Here is a 25,938-nt window from a genome sequence, read left to right as displayed (position 1 = left end):
AAACCAAATGATTTCTTCTATTTTATCTTATAAAGCTGCATGAATAACAATGAATAACAAATATCAATTACAGGTGCAGGTATTTCACTCATCAATGAAATGGCATTGGGTGTTATTTTCAACACCTATCATTTAAAAAAAACCTATTCTTCTACATGTAGCTGAATGTTCACCTGCCCCCCCCCCCCCCCCCGACCAACTTATAAAGTATCACAAGGGCTACGTCTGAGGCCATCAAAGTTATTTGACTTGCATCAGAAAGTAATGGGGATGTGGTAAATGAGCCACATAAATGAATACATATGATTATAAAAGACTTTTTCTGTACCTGAAGAGTCTCAAAGAACCAAAAATGAATACATAGAAATAAAAGTGAATTTGCTTTACCTCAGGAGTCTCAACAAAACAAATGAACATGTACAAATATAAGTGAATTTACTGTACAAGAGGAGTGTCAAAGATGCATAAAACATTCTCATATAGATGAATTTACCGTACTTGAAGACTCTCAAAGCGGTAAAAATATGAACAAATATAAGTGAATTTAGTGTACTTGAGGAATCTCAATGAGACATAAATGAATACATGCAAATACAGATGAATTTACTGTACCTGAAGGGTCTCAAGAGACATAAAACGTTTTACTTTTATGATATATTATGGTGACATTAATTTCTTTAGTTTACAGCTACTGTTACCACGAACCATCTGTATTCATTTTTATTTACAATTTGTAGCATTTTAATTGGTTAAGATCATATGATGCAGAAAAGAAGAAGTTATTAGTTCATAACACCAGAAAGCAACTAATTATGTATTCATGCATCCTTCTATGTTCTTTGATAATATCCAAAAGCGACTGTCAAAATACAGCTCTGCTATTTTTTCTTGAGATTTTGTTATTTTTATAAATATCTATAAATACATGTGCAGTGAAGCTCCTTAAAACTAAAACCTCATTAAAATGGAATCCAATCAAGACCAACATTTTTACGTCCTGAATTTTCCTTCTTTAGTATAATATTTTATAGTAAACTGAAACCCTCAACCATGAATACCAAAATATATTTTAATCCTAAATTTAAATTTTTATGCTTAAAAGCCCAACATCAAAATAAACTCAAATGCAAACATTGAAATATATCGAAGCTGCTAAATTTCTGATACAAGCTAGAAAAGATTAATTATGCTTATTAATTACGGTTAGCAAAAGAATACTAGAAACAACAGACAATGCTCCAAGCCATGCTCTTGAACTGTGAACATTATGAACTATACAGAGTATTCAAGCAATCATTTATAACTCAAATGTGCCTGTAATAAAGTTATGCAAGAACTCATTCCTCCAATATTTCTTGTGACGAGGACTGTATTTCCTTGTGGAATAATGTATTTATTTATTTATATGACAGGATGTGATTTTCTCTCATTACATACATTGTTCTTCTATTTTGTCATTAATACACTTATTAATTTAAAAACTAATAGCCTTCTTAATTTTGTGCACTCTTACACACACAGCCACTGATGCACTCATAAATTACATATATTGTAATCACATAAGCGCTAGAAAAACCTTTAAAGATTTGAATAACATCAGTAAACTACCCCCTCCCACTAATTCCAAGGTGTTTTGGTTTTGATGGGCTTCACTGTATATGAACTGATCTTCATGTTTTATAGGATTTATGAACTGCGAAAATTGATTACATATAGACTTTAGCTTCAAGTAGAGTGTAATAAATTTTGAAGTTTATTGGCTTCATGAATCCTATAAAATATGATGTTCAATTATTACATTAGTTGAAATGCTTATAGTTCAACCATGCTTCCATGTCATCTTTCCAATACAGTGATTAGTGCGTGATTGCTTCAACAGTCTGGGTGTATTTCGCCATGAATCTGCCTGGATGGGGATGTCAGTGTATCCCAATACAGTGGAATCAACCAGATATGTTAACATTTAGTTGAGTTTGACTTGGATTAAATAGTGCTGAATTTTGTAGCAATTCTCTTCTAACCTTTATCACTGTGATGATCAGTCCAAAGAATTGCTAAGTTTTTAACTGCCATGGCCATGGTAACAACTGGGAAGTGAAATTTATTTTTAAATGTTTTTGTTCAGATAAGCAGTGAATTTATTAATAAACAATTATGCTTAACTATGCTTAAACAAATTTTGATATTAATTTTTAGTTTTTTTGGTTATCAGCTGACTCCAAGTTCAATGATTTACTGATTTGAAAAAAAATGTTCACTAATAATTACTAAGAGTATCTTGTTGAACTTTCCTATCAAAATCAATCTTGCTTTCTTCTTCTTTAATGATTGTGCAATTAATGTATCTTAAAGCAAATAGGAGCCCTGTGGTCCACAAATGTAAGCCAGTGTAACATAAAGTGGTTCAAACTTCAATTAGGTTTAGCCAAGATGCAAATTGTGGAAGAAAATACAATAAAATATAAATTACCAGAATCTATGGACAGTATTTTCTTGCATAACCAATCATCTGGATGATTGTTATTTCCAGACCTGGTAAAGGAAACACCTGTTTGAAGTGAATGTCACTCCATAATGACCACAAACTTTGGGTAAAATATTTTCTTATGATCTCATTTTATCTTCCACAGAAATAATTTTCATATATTTGGCATCCACCCCAAATATCATTTTCATCCTAAAGTGTGTCATCAATCGAAAGGGATACCTTATTAATTTTTTGTGGGGTGGCAATGTTAAACATCTCAGTCATTTTTTAAAATATATTACTTCTTCTTGCTGCAATTATTGATGAACAAACTCAAAATTTCATTGGTTAGTATTTCATATCGTCCAATCTATCATATAATCTAATAAAATATCATCCAATCTATCATATAATCTAATAAAATTCAGTTCAATTTCATTATATCACTCTCCACTGTTGTGATTAAATTTTGTTTTACTAATTTATTAAATGCTTGCGAGAACAGCATGCAGATGATCATTATTATACCACATATAGACTTGTCAAAATTTTCTTTTCACAACAATTATTACATTACTAAACCTAAAATACACAATTAATGAAACATATTTGTGCAGCCCGTTTTCAACTTGTAAACCTACCGCCTTATGAACAATTCTTGGGAGTCTAGCTGGCTGTACTGGCTGCATCCTAGGATACAGATTAACATCAGGATCATCAGCATCAGTTAAAGAGAAAGTTGAGCAGCGGATATTGTCAATGAAATGATCATAGCCACTAATCTTTGTCTCACAGACCCAGCATAATGGACTCATACAATTGGTGCAGATCACCTTGTTACACCTGATGGGAGAATAAAAATGCATACCTCAGATACTGCATGTTTATTGTAATTATATATTTAACAAATATGTTATCATTAATATTATTATGACTCTATGATCTTAAAATAAGTAACATAAAAGAGTGAGAAGCAACAAGCAAAATTCAAAAAATAATTCATTGCCTGTGAATATAAAGTGAAAATGTAAAAAATAGAGCAGTATTGTATCTGAAATCCCAAATAATCCTAGTATTACAGACACAAGTCCTAAAGATTAAAGTTCTTAATAAACTTTAGTGGAAATCCAAATTAAATACAATGATGATATGTCTGTGGTGGCCAGTGTCTTGATGATGTACCAACAGTCTTTTTTTGGATCAAAATAATACAATCCAAGAATTAAATCCTTATTTTAAATTTCAGTGTAAATTCAAGTCTCTATTACCAATGAATGTTGTTCTGAAGAGCACTCTGTATTTGCAGAGAAGAATAACTTGAATTAAATAATCTGAATAAATGAAATTCCAGCACAAATGAATTTCTGGACACAACAATAATACAACTGTTTCTGCTAAGTTCTTAAAGCACAAATAAAGATGTTTCCAGAGTCAAGAATATATAGTCTTCTACTTTACCTCAGGTCACAATTAGCATTTTCTAAAACAAACCAAATTATTACTTCATGGACAAGACCTTCTACAAACTTCTTAATGTTAACAAAAATAAAATCTTATTTACAGTTAGAAGGTTTGTTACTAAAATTATAATATAGGATGTGGAATATATCAGGTGGGCCAGGTATATTTATTGGGGAATTCCAATCACCGAGACCCAAATCCAAATAAATATGTTTCGTTCACTTAATAACGATCCTAATATTAAACCCATACACATATATAATATTTTATGATACAGGCCAAGTAGAAAATTAACTTGATTTTGGACAAGGTCAAGGCCAAGACAAAATGTTATATTACAATAGCATATAATGAAAAAAAAGAAAGAAAACAAAACAAACAATGCAAATCAAATATGCATAACACATACCTCAATAAAGAAAAAGATTTATTTAATAATGCTTCTATTTACTATTAGTCAAATATACATGTGATAAAAAGTTGCTTAAGATGAAATCTTAAGAATGACACAAAGTATATGTGAACAATGTAATAATATTCCTATAGATGTGAAAGTGCATCTGCTATTAGATTGTCTTTTCACCTGATGTGCCTGATGTTAATACTGAATTCCTGTAACATCAGACTCGACCTTAATAATCTCTGATTTTTGTTTTTCATCTTGCCAGTGAAAGTAAGGGGGTTGTGATCACTAAACACAATAAGTGGCGAAGGAGACAAACTAATGTACACTTCATAGTGTTACAAAGCCTATATCAAAGCCAAACATTACTTCTTCATTGTGGAATAATTTCTCCAGTGCTTATTTAATTTCTTAGAAAAATAATACACTGGGTGACCTAAACCATTTTTGTCTTCTTGAATCAGTACTGCTCCAACCCCACCATTACTTGCATCAACAGACATTTTAAATGATTGACTGAAATTTGGAGCTGAAAGAACTGGTGCACTCTTAGGTATGGCCTATAACTTATCAAAAGCCTCCTGACATTTTTCAGACCAAAGAAACTTCATTTTTGTTAATAAATTTGTCAGGGGTTCAGCAATTATGGAAAAATTGGAGCAAATTTTCCAATAGTATCCAGCCATACCAAAATTCACATCAGGTGCTTTTTACTGATAGGCAAGGAATTCAAAGATAGTCTTGACTTCAGCATTTATTAGCTTAACTTGTTCATATCCCATGTTATGTCATAAAAATTTAACACAAGCACAACAAAACTCTTTATTTTTGATAAATAAAATGTCAAATTTGCATCAGGGAGCCTATCAATGAACTTCTGAATTGTCTCTAAGGGATCTTTCCAGGTGTTGTAAATGATGACATCATCAATAAAAGCATCACAATTATCTAGTCCAGATGTAATGATGTTCGTTAACTGTTGAAAAGTACATAGTGAACCATTCATGATCCCAAAAGGCATCACTTTATATTGATAAAGTCCATCACTCACTTTCTTTTCAACTATATAAGGACAAATGTATTTAGCCTGATGAGGATTTTATGGTATGGGCAAAAGGCCAGAACTCTATTACCAGGCTGAAAACTATCTTGCTATATATTTTTGTCATACCTTAATTTAGTTTTTGGCTGAGTAGAGTGCAGATTAATTCTAGCAACCTCACGAGTCTTTGACAAGTTGTATTTAAAACTGGAACATTAATTTTTCTTTACCTTCATTTGAAAGAAGTTTCTCTTTTAATAAATTCAATGGTCCACGTACAGTATGTCCAAAAACTAGTCCAAAGGGACTGAATCCTAAAGATTCTTGAACTGATTCCCTAACAGCAAAAAACAGTAAATGAACACCTTCATCCTAATCTTTTTCAGTATCAAAACAATATGATTGAATCATATTTTTCAGTTTGATGAAATCTTTCTGAAGCCTCTTGGCTTTCAGGGTGATAGGCAGAATACTTGAATTGTTGGATGCCTCATTCATGCTTAACTTGCTGGAAAATTCTAGACATAAAATGTGACCCTTGGACAGATTTGGGAAGGCCAAACTGTGTAATAAACTTCATCAATCTTTTACTATTCTTTTAGTTTTAATATTCCTCAAATGAATTGTCTCTGGGAATCTTGCAGACACACATTATTGTGAACAAGAATTGGCTGCCTGAGTTGGTCTTAGGTATGGTACTGACACAGTCTAACATTATTCTGCTAAATGGCTTGTCAAATGCTGGAATAGGTTGCAGATGAGCCTTAGGTATCTTCTGATTGGGTTTTCCTACCATCTGACAAATGTGACAAAATCTACATCATTTACAAATGTCACTTTTAATTTTTAGCCAATAAAAGTGATTCAAGATCTTGTATAAGTCTTATTGATCCCAAAATGAACAGTCGAGGGAGTTTCATGGGCTAGACTAAGAATTTCCTGTCTATACAACACTGGAACTACAATTTCATAGTTTACCAACCACTCGTCACCAGCAGGTACCTCAGGTGGTCTCCATTTTTCCATAAGGACTCAATTTTTAACAAAATAACGAACAGCTACTCTTCTGGCTTCAGTTTCTCTAATAGCCTTCTGAAACAAACTAGATATCTCAGGGTCTTTTTTTCTGTTAGAAAAGACAGTGGCTGTCATTTGTAACTGATTAGATTAAGGAGTAGGAGTAGAAAAATGAGGATCATTGATCAATACCCTTTGAGTGATCAAAAGGATGAGTGAAAATGCTCTAATCAAAAGCCTGACCAATACATGTGTCACATAAAGGAATACTTTCCTGATCAACATGATTCTCAAGAGCTTTCTTTGCCATAGCTCTAGTAACTGCACAAGCTGTGTATAAATCAGGGATTTATTTTTCAATAGGATCAACTTTCTGCTTGAAACAAAGCTTGTCAGTTACAAGTGGATTAACTGCAACTTTATCTAGCTAGGTCACAGTCTATTAATAAATTAATACCATTGATGGGTAAAGATGACACTGTTATGTCATGGACCCTCAGACAAAGTCTAATGACAAATTTTCACAATGGAGAGGAACATTAACAAAGCTTCTTTCTACTCCCTCCCTCAATAAAAACACTCTAATTTCAGAAAACTTCTTGGAAAAAAGACAAATTACCTGATAATAAAAGACTCTGAGAAGCTCCTGTGTCCCTTAAAATTTTAATAAGGATAGGATTGGCAGAATCACTCATGAATCACATAGAACCCTTCAACATGAATGGTTCATAACTCTCCATAATAAAATCAAATTGGGGTTTGTTTGACCCCACAAATGTATTGCTGTCAATATATGAACATGACCATGACCTCTTAAAAATAAGAACATTTAAAATAGGTCTGTTTTGAATCTGTTGGTGATTGTACAATTTGTAACAATCAGAACCAATGTGCCCTTTCTTCTTTGCAATAGGTAAACATAGAAAGAGATAAGGACTCCTGATCAATTTTATCAGAAACTTGAATGCTAAAAGTTGTGCCACATTAGGCTGAAATATGTTTTTACCAGAAGATTGCTGAGGGGAAGAGTAGGTCTTCCAATAACAAAAGAAACTTTATGAGGTAAGTAATACTCATTTTGTAAAGTTTTTACCTTGTGTTCATCAAGGTAAGTCCTAATGTTACTATGGATGCAAATTTTCAGTTCTTCAACTAATATGAGATGATGAGAGTTTCATAATTTTAACCAACTTTCTTTGCGATGCACCACCTATCAAATAACTGCTCTTTTTCTCTTGCAATTTCAGTATGAATCTGTCCAGTTTCTTTTATATACTTCCTAAGCTTTTGTCAATAAGCCTCAGGTACCAACTCATATCCCTTCAAGATACATTCCTCAACCAAATCATAATCAGCACTTTACTGTACTGACAGGGAAATGTAGATATCATGAGCTTTGCCAAAAAGTGCACTTTATAATTATACAAGTCCAATACTCTCTTGGCCATTTCAAAGTTTCAGCAACTTTGTTCAAAATGAGGGAAATACTTATCTACTGCTTTTTCTTTAAAACAGGATACTAAACTAACATTCTTAGTAACATCAAAACTTGAATTGGTAAGGTGGGGGATTGCATTTCACTTGCTTTTTCTTTTTAAAAAAGCGGGGGGGGGGGGAGGATACTAACCTAGTATTCTTAGTAACATTTAAACTTGAATTTGTAAGGACTGCATTTCACTTGCTTTTTCTTTAAAGGGGAGATACTAACCTAACATTATTAGTAACATCAAAACTTGAATTTGTAAGGATTGCATTTCACTTTCTTTTTCTTAAAAGGGGATACTAACCTAACATTCTTAGTAACATCAAAACTTGAATTTGTAAGGATTGCATTTCACTGGCTTTTTCTTTAAAGGGGGGATACTAACTTAACATTGTTAGTAACATCAGAACTTAAATTTGTAAGGTGGAGGATTGTGTTTCACTTGCTAGCTCTAATTCCTTTAATCGAAATTGATATTTCCTTTCTTCCTTTTCTCTTTCTCCCTGCAACTGCATTTTCCTCTCTCTTTCATCTTTCTCTAACTGCATTTGTCTTTCTTCTTTTTGTCATTTTTGAAGCTCAAGCTCTCTGAACTCAATTTCATTCTTTTATTTTATTTTCAATTCTGTAAGCTGCAAGTTGGAGCCGCATAGTGACTTACTAACCAAATCCAAAGCAAATTTATCCAAAACATTTTTTTCTACTCAATACTGGACCAAAATAATTTTTAATCTTGCTTTGTTGAAGAAGCCTTTGCCTCAGAAAGATCATATTTTCTGGTAAGCTGGTGCAATTCATCCTTTTTCATGGAGTCTAACCATACCTGGGCAGGATTTAAAATAAAGTTCTCCACTTTTTATGACATTGTAAAAGCTTGATGGTTTCACTAATGGAAAATGAAGAGGATCTTATTAGAAACCTGTGGCCATGAACTTACGTAAAATGCTTAGTTTAACAAGTATATCAAAATTGTATCAAAACAACAACAAATAAGAAGAAACCAAGCACAAATTTACAATGCATACCTTAGAACTTGCTACAAATGTTCCATTATGAATGCTGTAAGCAAAAATGAGTCACAGTCATGCTAACTCGTGATGTTGTAGGAGGTCAATGATAGCATGGTAGGATGGAGTCTTAAAAAGATGAAGTCTCAAAAGTTTACAAAATAACTCAAATTTGGCAGCATTTGTAAAAATAATGTATAAAACCTGCAGCAGACTGATACATCCTCACAACAGATCCAAAAGGAACATTGGAGGGGCCAATTAGAACACAAAACCAGCTTATATTGTCAGAGTATAAATTATACAATGTGACCAGTACAGCAGCAAAGCTAAAATTAGCAACACTTGGTAGTGCCAAGGGAAAGTAATGGGCTAGAGTTATTGTCCTTTGTCTATTTGAAGTAGCAAGGAAAAGAAGACTTTTGTCTTTTAGTATGGCTGGATTCATGAGGCAGCAGGCTAATATTCGTAAAGTAAGGGTGAATCTTTTCAAAGAAGAAATGATGTTGAAGTATAATGATTTTATCCATTGGATATACAGTCTGTAGTGATTACATTGTAGAATGCTTGTCTGACACATTTGGTTTGGGTCAGTTGGACAGCTCCAATTAGTAATGCAAGTTTGCTATGAATCTCATTGGACTGGTTTTTCTGGTCGATTTGTCAGCTGGCTGACTAGTTATGCAGTCTGTCTGGACAGCTGGCTGGTCATTTTACCATTAAGAAATATGTGACTCCTGATCACCATAATCATACACTGCTTGATAATGTAGTTCATATATATATATATATATATATATATATATATATATATATATATATATATATATATATATATATATATATTGTTTACCTACCCTGATATCTTAACAATGGGTGCCATACAGGTTGGACATCTTTTGGTTTTTGTCTCAATATAAATCTGGTTTTCATGTTCTTCTGCCAACAGTTTCAACTTTCTTCTACGTTCCTGTGCATCTTCTTCTTTTTGGTTTTTCCTTTCTTCCGTTTTTCTCCTGGCATCTTCTAGCATCTGCAACTTGGTCTTGCAATCCTCACCCTGTTACATACAACAGATTATTGTCCCTGCACGTGCATAACTAGAGTTGATCAAAATATTACTTATTAAAAATCTTTTTAAACAAGGTTCCCACAAAACAAGTTAAAAGAATACATATTCATATGGCATATGAAAAGTGTTCTTTCCCATTGACTTGGAACAAAATATGATTGTAATTTTGTATTTATTACTCTCTCTTCATGCTTTCCAAACATTTTTTTTTCTACACAATATGAATAGAGTTCAAAGCAATTTGGGTTTTATAAAAGTCTGATTCAGTGCATATTGATTTGCAGATTGGGTGTGTGATATAGAAATATGGACTGAACATCTGTGTAAGATTAAAAGGGTATGTAATAAAACTTGATATCACACCTGGTCTAAAGAGGGCTAATGTAGTATCATGTAGATCTGTCACTAAGTGAGTGCTTACAGAATACCCTCTCCCCCATGAATGCAAGATATAAATGAGAAAATATATTTCAAAGAATGGGGAGAAGGGTCCTACTCTGACAAATCCACATCCTGGGAGACAAACTATTGATATAATGAAAATGCATACCAAGTTTCATGAAAATGTTTGGTTAAGAGATATTAATTGAACAAAAGGGTGATGGCTGGAGAGAAATAATTTGTAGTAAAACTGCAGCTAACTCTTACAATGCAGATCAGAAAACTCTAGCCTTGATACAAAACATACCAAGTTTTACAAAATATCTCAAAGGTTCAGGTGCTGAAAGCAAACAAAACTGTTATGGACAGAAGAACAAGGGGACCCTAGTATGTCCCACCAAATGTCAATATGTAGGGTGCCTGGATGTATAAGGCAGGTCACTTGGGTTGAGAGGCACCCTTATGAGGATAATTTCCAGCTATCTGTCTGAAAATGGTGGTAGCGTATTTAACTTCAGCTGAACTAGATAATGTATGACACCTTTTATATGAATATGAAAGTTATTCATGTTCAGACTTCAGTGATCATATTTGGTCTGATATGGTGACAGATTGTTTTGGAGAGAAATTTATTTAATGATCAGAAGTATATATATATATATATATATATATATATGGAGCTAATTATCAATTGTAAGTTTTACACCTGGTTACTACAGAAGCCATGCAACTATTAATGAGTCCACTACAGGCACAATTCTGGCACGGCATGTCCTAGGTTTTATACCTGGCTGCTATAGAAGTTACAACCTTGTTTTCGGGTACGAGTCACGACAGTTACAGTATGTATTAAGAATCATTCCCACCAGATTTTATAAAACTGGCTCAGCTAAAATCAGTTAAAATCCTTTATTTCACTTTGTTGCTATGGAAGCCACATTATTATTAGAGGAAACCTTACAAACATTAATTCTCTTGGTATACCCCAATTTCTATCAAGTATGATCAGAATATCTTCAGACATTTTGAACAAACTGAAAATAAGCTTTTATGTATTTGCAATACAATTCACACAATTTTCTGGCAATATGAATTATACATACAATGTGTAATCAAAATTGCTGCAGGAAATCTAGAGAAGAATTTTGAAGATAAAAAGATTACCACATGGTTTCAATGAAAGCCATATCACATCTAGGGAATATCCTGCACACAAATCTGGCAAAGTATAACTTAAATACACTGTTACTATGTCATGTCTCAGCCTTTCTGGTGCTAAAAGCAGGTTTTCCATTAGCTGTTACTGAAGTCATACCTCTGCCAGGGAAACCATCCCAAAGCCAACTGAATATAAACAGGACATGTCATATGAGTTGTTCTAGAGTAGTTGAAAATAGGACTGCTATCTGACTGCCACGGAAGTCACAACATTGCTGTTGGACCAACCCATAAAAAATTTTGACAGCATGTTTCCAATGAAACATTCCCACCAAGTTTGATCAAGATTAGCTCACCAGTTTTGAAGAAGCTAACAATAAAATTTCTAAATGGTTGCTATAAAAGTTGCATTGAACACAACCCAGATAAAGTATTCATAAGAAATGTTCACAGCTACAATCAAAACTGGTTCAGCTATTTTAGGGAAAAAGTCAGAAACTGGTTATTCATATGGTTGCTATGGATGACAATGTTGCTAGTAGCACTATGCATTGCCTTCTATAAAACATATCATGATACTATGGTACTGACACAATACATACCACAATATGTATCACACAGTTAGCAGATGATGAAATACAGGAGTGACATTACAGTGTGTATTACAATGCAGACCTCATGATGTCTGTTTGTCTTTGCATGCAATGTCTATTTTTAGAAAATAGCCTTTAATACAACCTAGCAGCTCTCTAACAAGATTATGAAGGACAATACGGTCTTAGCTAAGCAATCTGAAATTGAAAAATTTATAAAATATATTTCAAGCAAGATGGTATTATGAAGTTTGTAGAATGCTGTAGTACTTTGTTTTGTTTCCTAAAATAACTACAGTGTGACCCCAATATAGCACACTCCATTATAATGCGAATTCGGATATAACACAGTTTTGGTGTGGCTCTTGAAATTTCATGAATATGTACTTTTCTCCTATATGAAATGTTTTTCTTTCTTTCTTTCTTAAAAGTACAAAAAAGTAACATTAAAAAAGTTTATTAACATTTTTGGGGAGGAGATAATTCTAATATAAAAATCATGTTGTATGGCTCCTGCAATTTTATATACATGTATTTATCTTGTACATGAAAAGAGTTTTTTCTTTGTAAAATTATGAAAAATAATGTGTAAAATGTTTATTCAGGGATCATGCTGGGGTTTGCTGATGTTGAAAGTTGCGATTTATTTTCCCTACTGGCAACAAAATATACCATCTGGTGATTCCCCCCCCCCCCCAGACATTGTTGGCTGTTTAAACTTGTATATATATATCTTGGGTTTGGAGTGAAGAAATTCAGAGGCATCATGAAGAAAGCTGCAAACTTGATATAAAATGCACTGGAATTTATATATTGATAGATACACAAATTCATTGTTTGTATTGACTAACCACCTCAACAGTGCATAGTTACATCATAATCCGCTTATTCTGGCACCTGGCCTTAGTAATGTATGCTGAATGATCTCTGTACTTTGTTTTTTAAACATTTCTGGTAGCGGAGATCATCTGGATCTTTCCGACAAAATATTGTCGGATAATTGGCTGTACGCTAGTTATTAATATATTTATTTTGACTGACCTCTGTGAGTAGATGGTAAGTGAAATTCCTCTTCTTTTTGCTCACTGAATTAAATCTTTCAGAACACTCATATTTTCTGTAGTAATCTCTATCAGAACAGAACACGTGTATTCATCATCTGTTGGCCTTTTTACAAAAAAAATTCTGATGCATGCATGAAAGGCAGTATTATTCTGCTAACAGAAATGTCACAAAAACACACACACACACAGTCAAAAACAATAATAAAAAACCACAAACAAAAACTGAGATCAACTTGTTGGTCTATCTATGTTACCGGGACTAGGTACAATCAACCAACTTTTGAAAGCAGGAAAAGTAACTGCTACAATTGACAAAATGACAGCTAATTCCTTTTGTTTTTAAAATATACCCAACAAAAAATAATTTTGCTGAAACTTCAAAGAAGACTGATCACCTTTGAAGCATCGATCTTTCTGTATAAATACTAAGCAAATGAGATAAAAAAAATCAGTCTCAATTGATGTTCTACAGTTATTTGATGTTGCCGGCCACAGTGAGAAACATACATCTGTTTGGTCCCCCAAAGCTGTCCTTTACTGGTAACTTCAATAACACATGCTCAATTCATCAAAGAAAGCCAACTAAAATCTTCAATAAAAATAAATAACTTTTCATCAAAGTAAGCAGGCACCAAACTGTAAAAAATGCAATGGAATCTGATAGATTGTTGCATTTACCAAAGTGACTGAAACATAATATTGTACCATAAGAGGTTCAAATTCTGCAGGAAAAGAGTATGCTTACGAGGCTACCAAGGGCAGCATAACATGCCATCAAGTTAACTGAAGATGGAGTGGAGATTTTGTTTAACTTTTTAATTTGTTCAAGTTTTCAATTCCGTATCAATAGTCTCATACCCTGGCTAGCCCCGGCAAGAGGTTTCTGTCTCCAGCTGTCCAAAATCTAGGCCAATTTAAGTACATGTACATGTAACATGTAAACAGCTACAGCCAAGTGCTATTTGTGACAAATGTAGCAAATTGTTAAGTGACAATCGGATGTAGATCAAAACGAGGACTACCATTTGTAGTAATATATACTTGTTAACAGGATGTGAGACATATATGAAATTAAAACATGTGATCTATACTCGAATTCATGGATTTATTATATACAAGTCCAGTACTTAACAGATTATGGATTGTACTACACAAATGTAAGTTGTCTATATACAAGTGTTTTTCAGACTAGTTTGCCTTCATTTAATCAGAATCACTTATTTTTGTGCCTATTTTTACTACCTTCCTCGCCATAATTTAGGAAAATGCATCATATTCATCACTTAACTGACTTGGTTGGTTATAATATGGTTTGGTCTATAACAGGGTCAGGTTCTATGGATGACAGCAGCTGCTATCGTGTTATTGTGACGTCACACTGTACCTAGATCATTACCTGATAAGTTAGGGCTAGTTCCATTTAAACATATATGGTACCCAGGGAAGGCAGGGTTTTCAAAATATATGCCAGGGTACTTTGATTTCACAGGGTTCATAATAAAATGATTAGATAATTCTAGATTACATCTCTATGTGAGTAGCCCACCTTAAAAGTGCCTTCCCTGGGTCCCATGTATGTGTTAATGGAACAACCCTAACATTCTATAAAATTTTTTGCAAGATGATTTATTTCTGCCAAGCAGGTTTTGAATGATAAGGATGTCTAGCAGATTTCATAAGATTGTTCTTTCAAAATTCATACCCACATATTTATATGCATATGAAAATATTCATGTCATGCTGAGCTTATTCTTTCCAAATAGCAGTCATAAAATGTTCTGAACATGGATTCAAAACATCTTTTTACCTTAGGATTATTTATACTTTCAGCAACAAAATGTCTAAAATCACAATTTTTATTCATGTTAAAACTGTACTATATTTGCTACAGATTTCCATTGAACGTAAAAGTCTAAAGTATCCAAATTGACTGTATGATGGCCTATATTCTTTGCATGTAGTACCATGAGCAGAACAAAAATATATTACAGTGAACGTATACAATGCATTACTGAACTTTATCCAGGAATACTCTTCTTTAGCAATTAATTCACTATTGTCAGCACAGTTATACAGCATATATTGTACCTAATGCAAGGATTTTCATCATTCAGAAGAACATACAGCATGAACAACAAAAAATATAAACAACCTGTACAACTAGCCATACTCTACATGAACAAAAAAACTGTATTGCCCATCCACGTAGCATGTAATGTATTGGACATACAGAATTACAATAACTTTGTACCAAATTAGGACAAGCAAATTTGTAGAGCAAACATGTACTATTAAACTGAATCTGACAACACTCTACACTAGCAGGATTGAAGGATGGCATGCTATCTCAGTTTGTAGTGTTCTTTATGCCAGGATTCTGACCTCTCTGTACAGAAGAAAGAACATACAAGTTGAGTAGCGATCTAAATGTTTATCAATTAACTATGTCCAGAAATACTCCTGATCGGCATTAGTGTAGGATTGCATGTAATTTAACATCTAGCATATTTGATACTAGGATTGCAAGCATTCTGTAGAGAAAGAGAACATACAGATAGATGGAGTGTGAACATGCACATGTATCAGTGAACTACAAAGAGAAACACTTTACACCAGCATGAGTATACAACTTCTTTACATGCAGTATTATACCTGATGCCATGATTCTAAGCACTCTGTACAGAAGGAAAACATACAAGCTGTACAGCAAGCTAGCGAAAGCTGTTCTTCAGGTTCCATGATCACAGGATTTTTACATCGTGGACACCATACTACGTCTCCCATCACTTCCAGGCCTTTCTGCAAAATAATAGGTTTGCCAATGTAAATGATGCAGCTCAACTAACCAAGAAAGATACTGACTCAAGGCTTACCGGTTCTCCAGAAGGAACATGTCATGTTGCACCATGCAATGTAGATTGAATACTGCCCAACCCAGAAACCATGAGTTCAGTTACTTTTGTGATTTTTGACAATAAATGACATTTTCATCATTATTTTATCATGAAGTGAAGGGTCATCCTAGTGTCTCAGAAGGATCATTGTAAGGTGGGTCTTCAAATTTTTTTTTTTTAAACAAACAGGAAATCCACTAAAATTGGTACCTGATAAAAACAGTGAATTCACATTAATCTGGCATTATGGGAAGTAGGAAAATTATTTCATATTATCTAGGTTGCAAGCTAAAAAGGTGCTAAAATTTCATTTGGAGAAGAGCAAATATTTTCTCATCATCAAATATAAGTGAACTGTAAACATCTTCAAGTTAATTTTTGTAATGCCACCCCCAAACATTGCAAGTATCAAATGAAACAAAAGTAATACTTTAATACATTAAACAAGTTTGAATGCTTTTAGGCTTTTAAAATGCAAAGTCTAATATACACCCTAGAAAGACAGACACTAGAAAATAATGTGTGGATTTTCACAAAAAGTAGTCCATTTCTTTCCTTTTGTTATTTTTAACTGCTGGGTACTGAAACTATTAAAACTATTTTTGAGAAAGAAAAACAACATATTTGGTAGCAATAATAATTCATTTATGTTTGAGTTGACATGTTCACAAGGTAAGTGCAGTACAAAATATTTTTGTTGTGGTCTTTGACTTTGAACTTATGGATAGAAGATCACTGAGTCCTCCTCTGATAATGTCAGGATACAGGTAAATGTTAAATCCATACCTAATATTTTGCTGAATTACTGTATTCTGAGGCTATTATGATAAAAAATTGGGAACTGGCACCATTTAAAGGTTTTCTAAGACATATCACAAAAGCTGAGTTTGATAACAATTGATCCATACCCATCTGTTTTATCATGTTCATTAGCCATTACTGTAACATATAAAAGTCAGAGTGGTGTATCCTTGGGCATGGCACTTTACTCAGACTGCCTCAACACTAAATGTTGTTGTTGTTGTAGGGTTTAGCGCCATTTTTTCAGCACAGGATAGGCTATACATGGCGGCCAGTATAATTGGTGGAGGAAGAACCCTGGAAAACCCCAGGAAGAACCACCGACCCACGAGAAGCTACTGGCAGGTTTTCTCGCGTACCAACGTTAGCCGAGCCTGAGACTCGAACTCACACAGACAGAGGTGAGATGGCAGTGATCCATAACAGAGAGCGCTTTAGACCACTCGGCCACTCGGGGCCCCCCAACACTAAATAACTTACTTGTGTAGCTATGCTGTAGAATAACAAACCAAGCCTTTGTAAAGTATTTTGAAGCTAAGGTTGGACATAGTAACCCACTAGGCTACCTGAATTTAATATATAATAACCCCAGACCCATCATTCTGGTAGCCCCTGGACCCCAGACAAAAGACTGGTTTGACCCTGTAATAATGTCACTACGTTAAATGAGGACCAACTATATATTAAAGTGCTTTAAATAACAATCCCCTTTCAATATGACTTGTTCATGAGAATGTGTACTAACAAAATTTTAAAGATCGCCTTAGAAGTCATTTTGTGAGGATTTCATATCATAAGAAATGTTTCAACCACATTAAAACAACCATTAAGTCAGGAGGGGTAGCCATAATAAGATTTAATGATGGTTGACACAGTGACCCTTTTCTTAAGTCTGATTAGCAAATTTTCACATTGGACAAACTAGGTATAAAACAATGTCTTTTAATGAAAAAGGTTGTTGGTGTAACCATCCATTCGGGATGTATATGGATACAAAGATTTTTAAGACAAAACCATGGGCAGCCATGTTGGTGGTCAAATTAGCAGCATTTTCACTTAGGTTCAACTATACATCTTAAATTTTTTAGCAACAACTAGTAACTGATGACCACATCAGCATGGGGCTTTCATTGCAAAAATGAGGTAGATATGAATCACCATTTAGGAGGAGTAATGGTAATGAGAGTTTTAAGATGGTCACCTAGGCAGTGTCCATTTTTAAAATCAGATCAGCACCACTTACATTTAGGACCATCTAATATCACAAAAGTCTTTCTGTGAAAAGTCCATGTGCATACAGTCATCCCTTTAATACATACATTGATAACACTATTTTCAAGATCTGGAGGTCGCATCACCAATAATTTAATTTAGGACTATCTGCATATTGTAACATATTTTTGAGTGAAAACCAGCTGCGAAAATTGGTAATTATGACAAGATTTTCAACATGGCCATCAAGGTACAATGTTGGTTATCTGAGTGGCATCATGTTCTGATCAGACTAATGAATGATGTTATGTGATTTGGATTTTTAATGTAGCTTTAACAATTTTTCAGTCATATCGCTATGATGTCTGCAATGTGGCAGTTTATAGTGATGTCTAGCACTGGGGCATCATGCCGCAGACATGTAGCATGATGTCCCACCCAGTCACATTATCCTGACACTGGGCCGACCAGTCCTAACACTAACCTCTTAATGCTGAGCGCCAAGCGAGGCAGCTGTTAGTACCATTTTTGTAAGTCTTTGGTATGACTCGGCTGGGGATCGAACCCATGACCTCCTGCATCTGAGGCGGATGCTCTAACCACTCGGCCATCGGAACGGTCCAACTACTAAAGAATGAAACTGTGGGCTAAATTTCATGACTTGCAACTAGTTTAGGACAAGTGATAAACAGATCTTAATAGAAAATGGATAATTGGTGGATGATGGCTGTTGGATCAATGCATAAGAACTTCTAATCTTTTATCTGCAGAATCAAAAACAAAATTTGTTCTCTCTGCTACGTTTCACTGACAGATTCTAGTCCAACATACCTATCTGACCTCACCCATGTGTACACACCAGCAAGATACTTAAGCTCCTCTTCTGACAATCGTATACTCATTATTCCCACTATGAAAAGAATGTCATATGGACAACATTCTTTTGCATACCAGGGCCCAGAAACATGGAATTGCACATTGAACTTAGACACAAGGACAGTGATCCCATTCAGGAGTGCTCTTTAAACTTATTTCGACTGCAAGAACAAACTTAAAGACCTAATAATGTTTCCGACCTTAAATATTTTCAGCACTTTTTTTGTTTTCTAATTTCATGGTGTTTGTTTTTTGTAATCATATCAGTATATATGTTTTTTATGTTATAGGTGTTGTCTAATGTTGTAAAGCACTTAGAGCTTCTAAAGATTAGGCGCTATACAAAATCCTCATTATTATTATTATTATATATCAAAAGAAAGGCATTTATAATGCAAGATGAACTGTAAGTACTCTAGACGACAGGGAAGGCATTTAGGATGAATTGTAAGTACTACAGACCATAGGGTAGGAAATGAAACAAATTGTAAGTATTATAGTTCACTGGGAAGGCATTTAAGATGAATTGTAAGTATTACAGACTACAGGGAAGGCATTTAAGACTAATTCTAAGTAATATAGATTAGAGGAGAAGGCATTTCAGATGGATTGTAAGTATTACAGACCACTGGGAAGGCATTTAAGATGAACTGTAAGTATTACAGACTACAGGGAAGGCATTTAAGACTAATTCTAAGTACTATAGACTACAGGCAAGGCATTTACATGTAAGATGAACTGTACATACTAAAGATCACAGGAAGGCATTTCAGATGAACTGTAGTACTAAAGACCACAGGAAGGCATTTAAGATGAACTGTAGTACTAAAGACCACAGGAAGGCGTTTAAGATGAACTGAGGTACTAAAAACCACAGGAAGGCATTTATGATGAACTGTAGTATAAAAGACCAAAGGAAGGCATTTAAGATGAACTGTAGTACTAAAGACCACAGGAAGGCATTTAAGATGAACTGTAATACTAAAGACCACAGGCAAGGCATTTAAGATGAAATGAGGTACTAAAGACCACAGGCAAGGCATATAAGAATGATGCTGATTGGCTTCTTATACGATAAAGATTTCTAACATGCAAAATTATCTACTCACTTTCCTGAGGTGATAAAAACTCAGAAGCGTTACTCACATTTGTGAAGGACACACGGTATTAATTATATGGAAGAACTGTGAACCAGTCTAGAAATGGGTGAAGAAATAATAGAGTATTTATGGGTTTGGTGGTCCATAATTGGTTAATAATGAAAATTAAAATTTTAGGAAAAATATCTTTTGAGAGCTTATCCTATATGTAATGTAAAAAAAATATTGACAAATTTCTACTGATGCAATTTTAGCATTTTTACAGACTTGACTCAGGAGTACTCAATGCTGAAAGCAGCACCTGATTCATTTGGTGCAGAATCAATAACACGTGTTTCACGCACATGTATGTAAACAAAATGCCGTGGGTCATGTGGTGTTCTCCACACATAAGCTTGCACCAAGGTTAGATGTGCATGAAGAATTATAGGTCTCATTATCAGCACCCAGAAATTTTAAGTTATTGAATTTTGAATATGGTAGTGTTTCCATATGTTTACTATTGGAGTTGAATTAGTATCGTGAGTCCTGAAAGGGCAGTTTTGAGGCTTCCTGTAACAGCATGCTAACCAGGAATGATTGTTAGTAACTGGTGATTTATGGGATTTGGTGATAATCCCTATATCCTTGAGACTACTTCTGCCTCAGCCAACATAATTATTTTCAGACTTTTGAAGCTAAACAAGTCAAGTAACAAAATAAAATGATGAACATCATTTTTAGCTTATAAAACCTCAGCTTGCAGCATAATGATGTTATTCAAACATATTATTATCAGGCAATATACTCTAAAAAGAAACTGTATTTTTCATATTAAACAGGAGATGGTTTTAATCTAATTCATATTAAGTGAGACCTAGCATTTCTTAAACAAATTTTGTTTAGTATAATTCATCATGAAAATGCTTTCTTTATCCACTGCTGCTTAGAAGTTAAAACTTTTGCACAATTTTACAGTTTTGTCAAATGGGCCATTTAATACAAAAAGAAAGATAATCGTTAATGGAAGAGTTACCTGCTATGTCAACATTTGACAGCAGTTTTTATTTTTATCAATACAGGTGCACATCATGGAAATAAACCTTCATAGTATTATACCTAATTGGAAGTTTAGCTACCTTAGAAAACATCTGCTTGGACAGAGGTGGATGTTTTAGTGATCTATAACATAGCTGCCAACCCCCGAATACAAAAATACTGACTTCTTGTGACAAAAATACTGATTTTCAGGAACAAATACGGATTCTTAAAATTTTAATGCATATGTAACTTTTTACAACATATACAACCATCAGTAAAGTAGGACAGTACTTTACATAATTATTTAATGTCAAAGATGCATGTGTTGTACCATGTTTCATTCGGAAGCCCATTCAGAAGGTGCAAGAGTGCAACACACTCAGACACAGGCTGTTTGTAGTAGCCTTTTCCACACCTTATTTTTTTTCCATTCATTATCGATTTGAATGTATCAACTTTCATTGATGATCTCAATTCTGTGTGATTTTCTTATTGAACTGTTTTCGTTCTAGCATACGAGTAATCCTTTGCGATTTTACTGTCTGGAAAATGTGTGCGAAATAAATCGCCAGCAACACTAGTAACTGAAAGTGGAAGGTTAATTTCCAAAAGAAATTTAATAAACTGAATTTCGATCGAATTATAAGTCATAAGTTCAGGCTGAGCTGTGTTTGACGAAGCAGAAGCTGATGTTTATTAGTGCTCTATTCATGGGTGCCTCCATGCCCAATAGCGAAATCACATTACACAATTTACTAGATGGTTTCACAAATCTAAACAAGACGGCACAATTGTCCTTCTAGTTCTGTTTTCTTGTCTTTCCTGGAGAAAATTCTGAATATTCTGCTTTCCTATTCAACATGATTAAAAGTTGAATATTACGAAAATGAGATACAGTGACAGCGGTAACTGTTTGCAAAATCCAATATGGTGGATAAAGACAGGCATTGTAGCCTCGATTTCGAATGAACCAATCATACTGTAGAACTGTATTCCTATATACATGCGATACATTTCTATCAGAATGGAACCGAGTGCTCGTTCTAAACTGAAAATTGCAAGGAATTTTTTATATATACGTACATCTGTATTCAGGTCCAAAATACGGGAAAAAACGGGAGCTATGCTATAATATCGAGAACCTCAGCCAACTTGAGCACCTGGAGCCCCCGCCTTAACTTTCTGATGAGAATTCTAAATGTGGTAGGCAACGCCCTCTAGTTATGATATTTCAGTATACAAAATCTTCATCAACTTATCTCAGATAGCATTAAAGGCACAGGGTGGGAATGAAAATGTGATTGCCAGATGGATGGAAATACAAGTGTCATATCCCCACCTTTTCAAGAACAGATGGAGGACCCAATGAACTACATGTGCATAATTTCAATTCATGGTGTCTTTCTTAACATTACCTGGAGTGACAGTGTTTCATATCTGTGGAATTCCTGTGGAGTCAATACATTCTGAATTATGTATGGTGGGATGCTGCATTTACACTTAAAGTTGGGACACCTGAAAATGATGAAACACTGAAAAATATTGGCTAATCATTAAAGACTCTGTCAAGTTTCCAACAAGGCAGGTTTGACAATATATAGTTGTGCAACCTGTAATGAAATTATGTCCTTCTTATGTTAAAGAAACTACTGATTTTAATAAAAACCTGAAAATCTGTATTTAATAAATTTCAAAAAATTTCCTTCTAGTACTTTGGATGAAACATCTTGGTATACATTTTACTACATGCAGCGATGTTTAAGGATGTAAATATTTTACTGACTACAATATCAGCAAACTATAAAGTAAAGATATCTGTAAACTGATGAAACATGTCCTGGAACAAAATAATTTCCAGCTTAATAATACCAATTACATTCTGCTTGTTGCAAACATGTTCATAATGCAATACAGGTTTGGGTTTGTTTTGGTTTTGGGGGAAATTTAAATGAAAAAATCACGCATGAAAATTGTACAAAGCCTTCAAATACATGGCAGTTCTTTATCCCAGACCTGTCAATACATCTTGTTATAAGATACTGTACGATAAATTCCAGAAAATTCATGTAGAAGAAGGGAAAGAAAAAGAAAGAACAAATATTCATCGGAGGGCAAGTGAGTGAATGAGTGGTGGGTGAGTCGAATTATAATAGAATAATAAACAAATTAAACAAATATCATTAGACACATTGTGTGTTGCAAGCACTCACTGTAGGTCTAGGACAGTTCCCTCCCTGACATGGAGTTCACAACTGACTTTCATGCAATCGTGGCATACGTGATGGTTACACTGGGGTATGGTGTAAAAATGTGAGCCCAAATATTTCTCTAAACACACTCCACATTCATGTATAGTCTTCTGGAAAGCCTGATTCCTTTGATGTCTGTCATACCTGGATGAAATAGACAATAAAGTGATGAGTGTTAATTCTCAAGTAAAATTTGATAATGTCTGGGACAAACATGGGCTCAATTATTTTATTTTTGTACTACTGAGAACTTTTTCAACTTACATCATTTTGCATAATTATTCTATTAGCAATCATTACTGCAAAAGAAAATAAAGATAAAGCAAATACAGAAATGGAACAATTGGTGATAGAAAATAAATTATATCAGGGAAGACCATCAGTAGGCCAATAAGTCAGCCCCATGCCTGTGATAACATTGTGTTTTAGGGGCATATATTGCCTATTCATTAAAACCTGCGCAAGTCTGCAGTCAATCTTGGCTGCACACATCGGTGAACATTTTATACACTTAAAGGTATTTCTTGCAGCTGTCATGCTACTGTCGGCTGAAGGGTTCTTTTGGTGACATACATTATATTTCCATTTCCAGAACATATCCTCTGTTTGGTGACTTGTAACTCCACCTGGAATAGCACAACCCACTGTCCTGTGGCCATTCTGAATTTTGCACTAGATATGGCTGTTACCAATTACCAGTATGTATCTGAAGTGTACACAGGTTTGACATCAGACCCACATATTACCAACCAGACATGGGGAGTTGATTTATCGGACTAGGACATCAGATCTTTGGTGGTATGATTTCCAAGCTGGATATTTGTTTCGTATATTTATTTTATATTATGTGCCTGACCTTTGTCCATGTTTGAGGGCAGATTTTTTGGCCTACCTGATTTTTGTACTTTTAATAAAAAGATGTTTACTTCAATCTTGAGTTCAAGGCCTAATCTTATTTATGAACTTTGAATTTTGTAGAAGCTTGACCTTGCTTACAAGTTAGTGAAAATTTCCAGAAAATACTACTGCATCATAGGTTAGTGACAGTGTGTATAAATAGGATGAGGTAAACAACTTTTTTCATTCCTGTTTTAATATGTCTTTAGGGAATCTATAATCAGTTTTTAGTTGTGTTCTGATATAATTTTTGAGGAATCATTTTTTTAAAAATTATTCATTGGAATTACAAAGTGTACATTGATATTTTGGACCAAAACAACACTTTGGGATTATTTTGAATTCATTCAAAGACATGTTTTGACTATATCACTGTGATACATCAAGATTATTGGTACATCAGCGCATTCAAAACTATTGGTACATCAACAATTTTTTGAGGTTATTGCAATTCATTCAGAACATTTTATACTTCTGGGCTTGTGACAGAATGTTTAGGTTTATTTGCGATTCACAATAGTGTAAGTTCCTGTTAAATTTTCACTTTGTAACTTAGAGAAAAAAAACTTCTTTACTGATTTTACTAAACTTGTTGGCTTAGCTTCTTTCTGTTATTTAGTTTGAGACCATATAGTCGTTAATACATTAAATGAAAAAACATACAATGCATACACAGAAACTGGCCGTGTTTACTAAGGCAAAGTTTTAACATGGAAGCATATTAATGAAAGAAAAGAATGAGCTTTAGCATAGGAGATAAGTATTTATTTCATTTATCATGCCTTTCCAGCCAAATTTTCAAAAAGTGGGACTTCTCTGAAGAAAAGAAGTAGGTAAAAATAAGGTATATTTCAGATAAAAAGAGTAGGACTAAATGCAACAAAGTTAGATACAAAATAAAAGAAAGACTTACCGTAATGTTTTTGATAATATTGCATTTGTAAGCATATAACTGTGCCTAAAACACAAACTTAAATCAATTTCAATTTATTGTTTTAACTAGAATGAAAGCATAAGTAGGAAGAGGCAAATTTGACTTCTATGCTGGGATAAAGGAAACAAAGAAGAGAAAAAGGCTGAATATGACATATCTTAAAACGTTAGAAGAAAATGTCACAAAAGGTAGGAACAAGCCACAGGAAAGACAGGATCATGTATTCATCAGTTTAACTATCCAGTCAGTTAAGAGGATATCCTCCTGTGCATTGGACTATACTAGAACTTGAGTCAGTTTCATCTCTTCCAGGAGACAAACCCTTGTATGGTATTTCTATTTTCAAAACAGTGAATTTAAGTTTTCTTCCAAACTTCTTAGTCATCCCAGTCAGCCTAATTACAATTACATATAAATTTGTAAATAATATGCACAAACCTTTACATGGCAATGTCATGATAAGGAAATAAAACAGACATTTCCCTGTTGGTAATTTAGCAGGATGTTACTTATCTCAAAACAAACTGCACCAGCAAAACAAAAAGTCTTCTGAGCAATCAGAGGTCCAAAATGTTTTTGAAATGGTGTTAGACATATGATTTTTGGTAGCAGCATGGGTAGGAAGTGCTGGAACGACCATACTAGACCAATTGTTTTAACTGCATATACTTCCAATCATTTCAATCCATACAGAAACTAAAACTTTACTGAAATATAATCATAAACAACTAGGTAACTCTATTATCTCTTATATTTTAACCAGAAGGCTGGAAGTTAACATCACTGCATTTGTGCGAATCATTTGTC

General features: G+C 33.9%; 1 protein-coding gene across 2 annotated transcripts in view; it reads right to left on the bottom strand.

The window, feature by feature from the left end:
* The window catches only part of LOC149795823 (E3 ubiquitin-protein ligase RNF14-like), a 73,502-nt gene that overhangs the window by 10,432 nt on the left and 37,132 nt on the right, over positions 1-25,938 (bottom strand). For both annotated transcript variants that reach the window (XM_089965721.1, XM_089965722.1), the window contains exons 8-12: positions 23,262-23,444; positions 22,467-22,566; positions 15,801-15,947; positions 9,738-9,940; positions 3,109-3,310 (exon numbers count right to left, since the gene is read on the bottom strand). In XM_089965721.1, the coding sequence (XP_089821847.1) occupies positions 3,109-3,310; positions 9,738-9,940; positions 15,801-15,947; positions 22,467-22,566; positions 23,262-23,444 (835 nt within the window). The remainder of the gene's footprint in view (positions 1-3,108; positions 3,311-9,737; positions 9,941-15,800; positions 15,948-22,466; positions 22,567-23,261; positions 23,445-25,938) is intronic.

The sequence above is a fragment of the Sinohyriopsis cumingii genome, chromosome 7 (genome assembly GCF_028554795.1).
Source record: "Sinohyriopsis cumingii isolate HCF-2022 chromosome 7, ASM2855479v2, whole genome shotgun sequence".
In the NCBI taxonomy this organism is placed as follows: Eukaryota; Metazoa; Mollusca; class Bivalvia; order Unionida; family Unionidae; genus Sinohyriopsis; species Sinohyriopsis cumingii.
The sequence above is the reverse complement of the archived record's forward strand: the minus strand, read 5'-3'. Positions and strand labels throughout refer to the sequence as shown.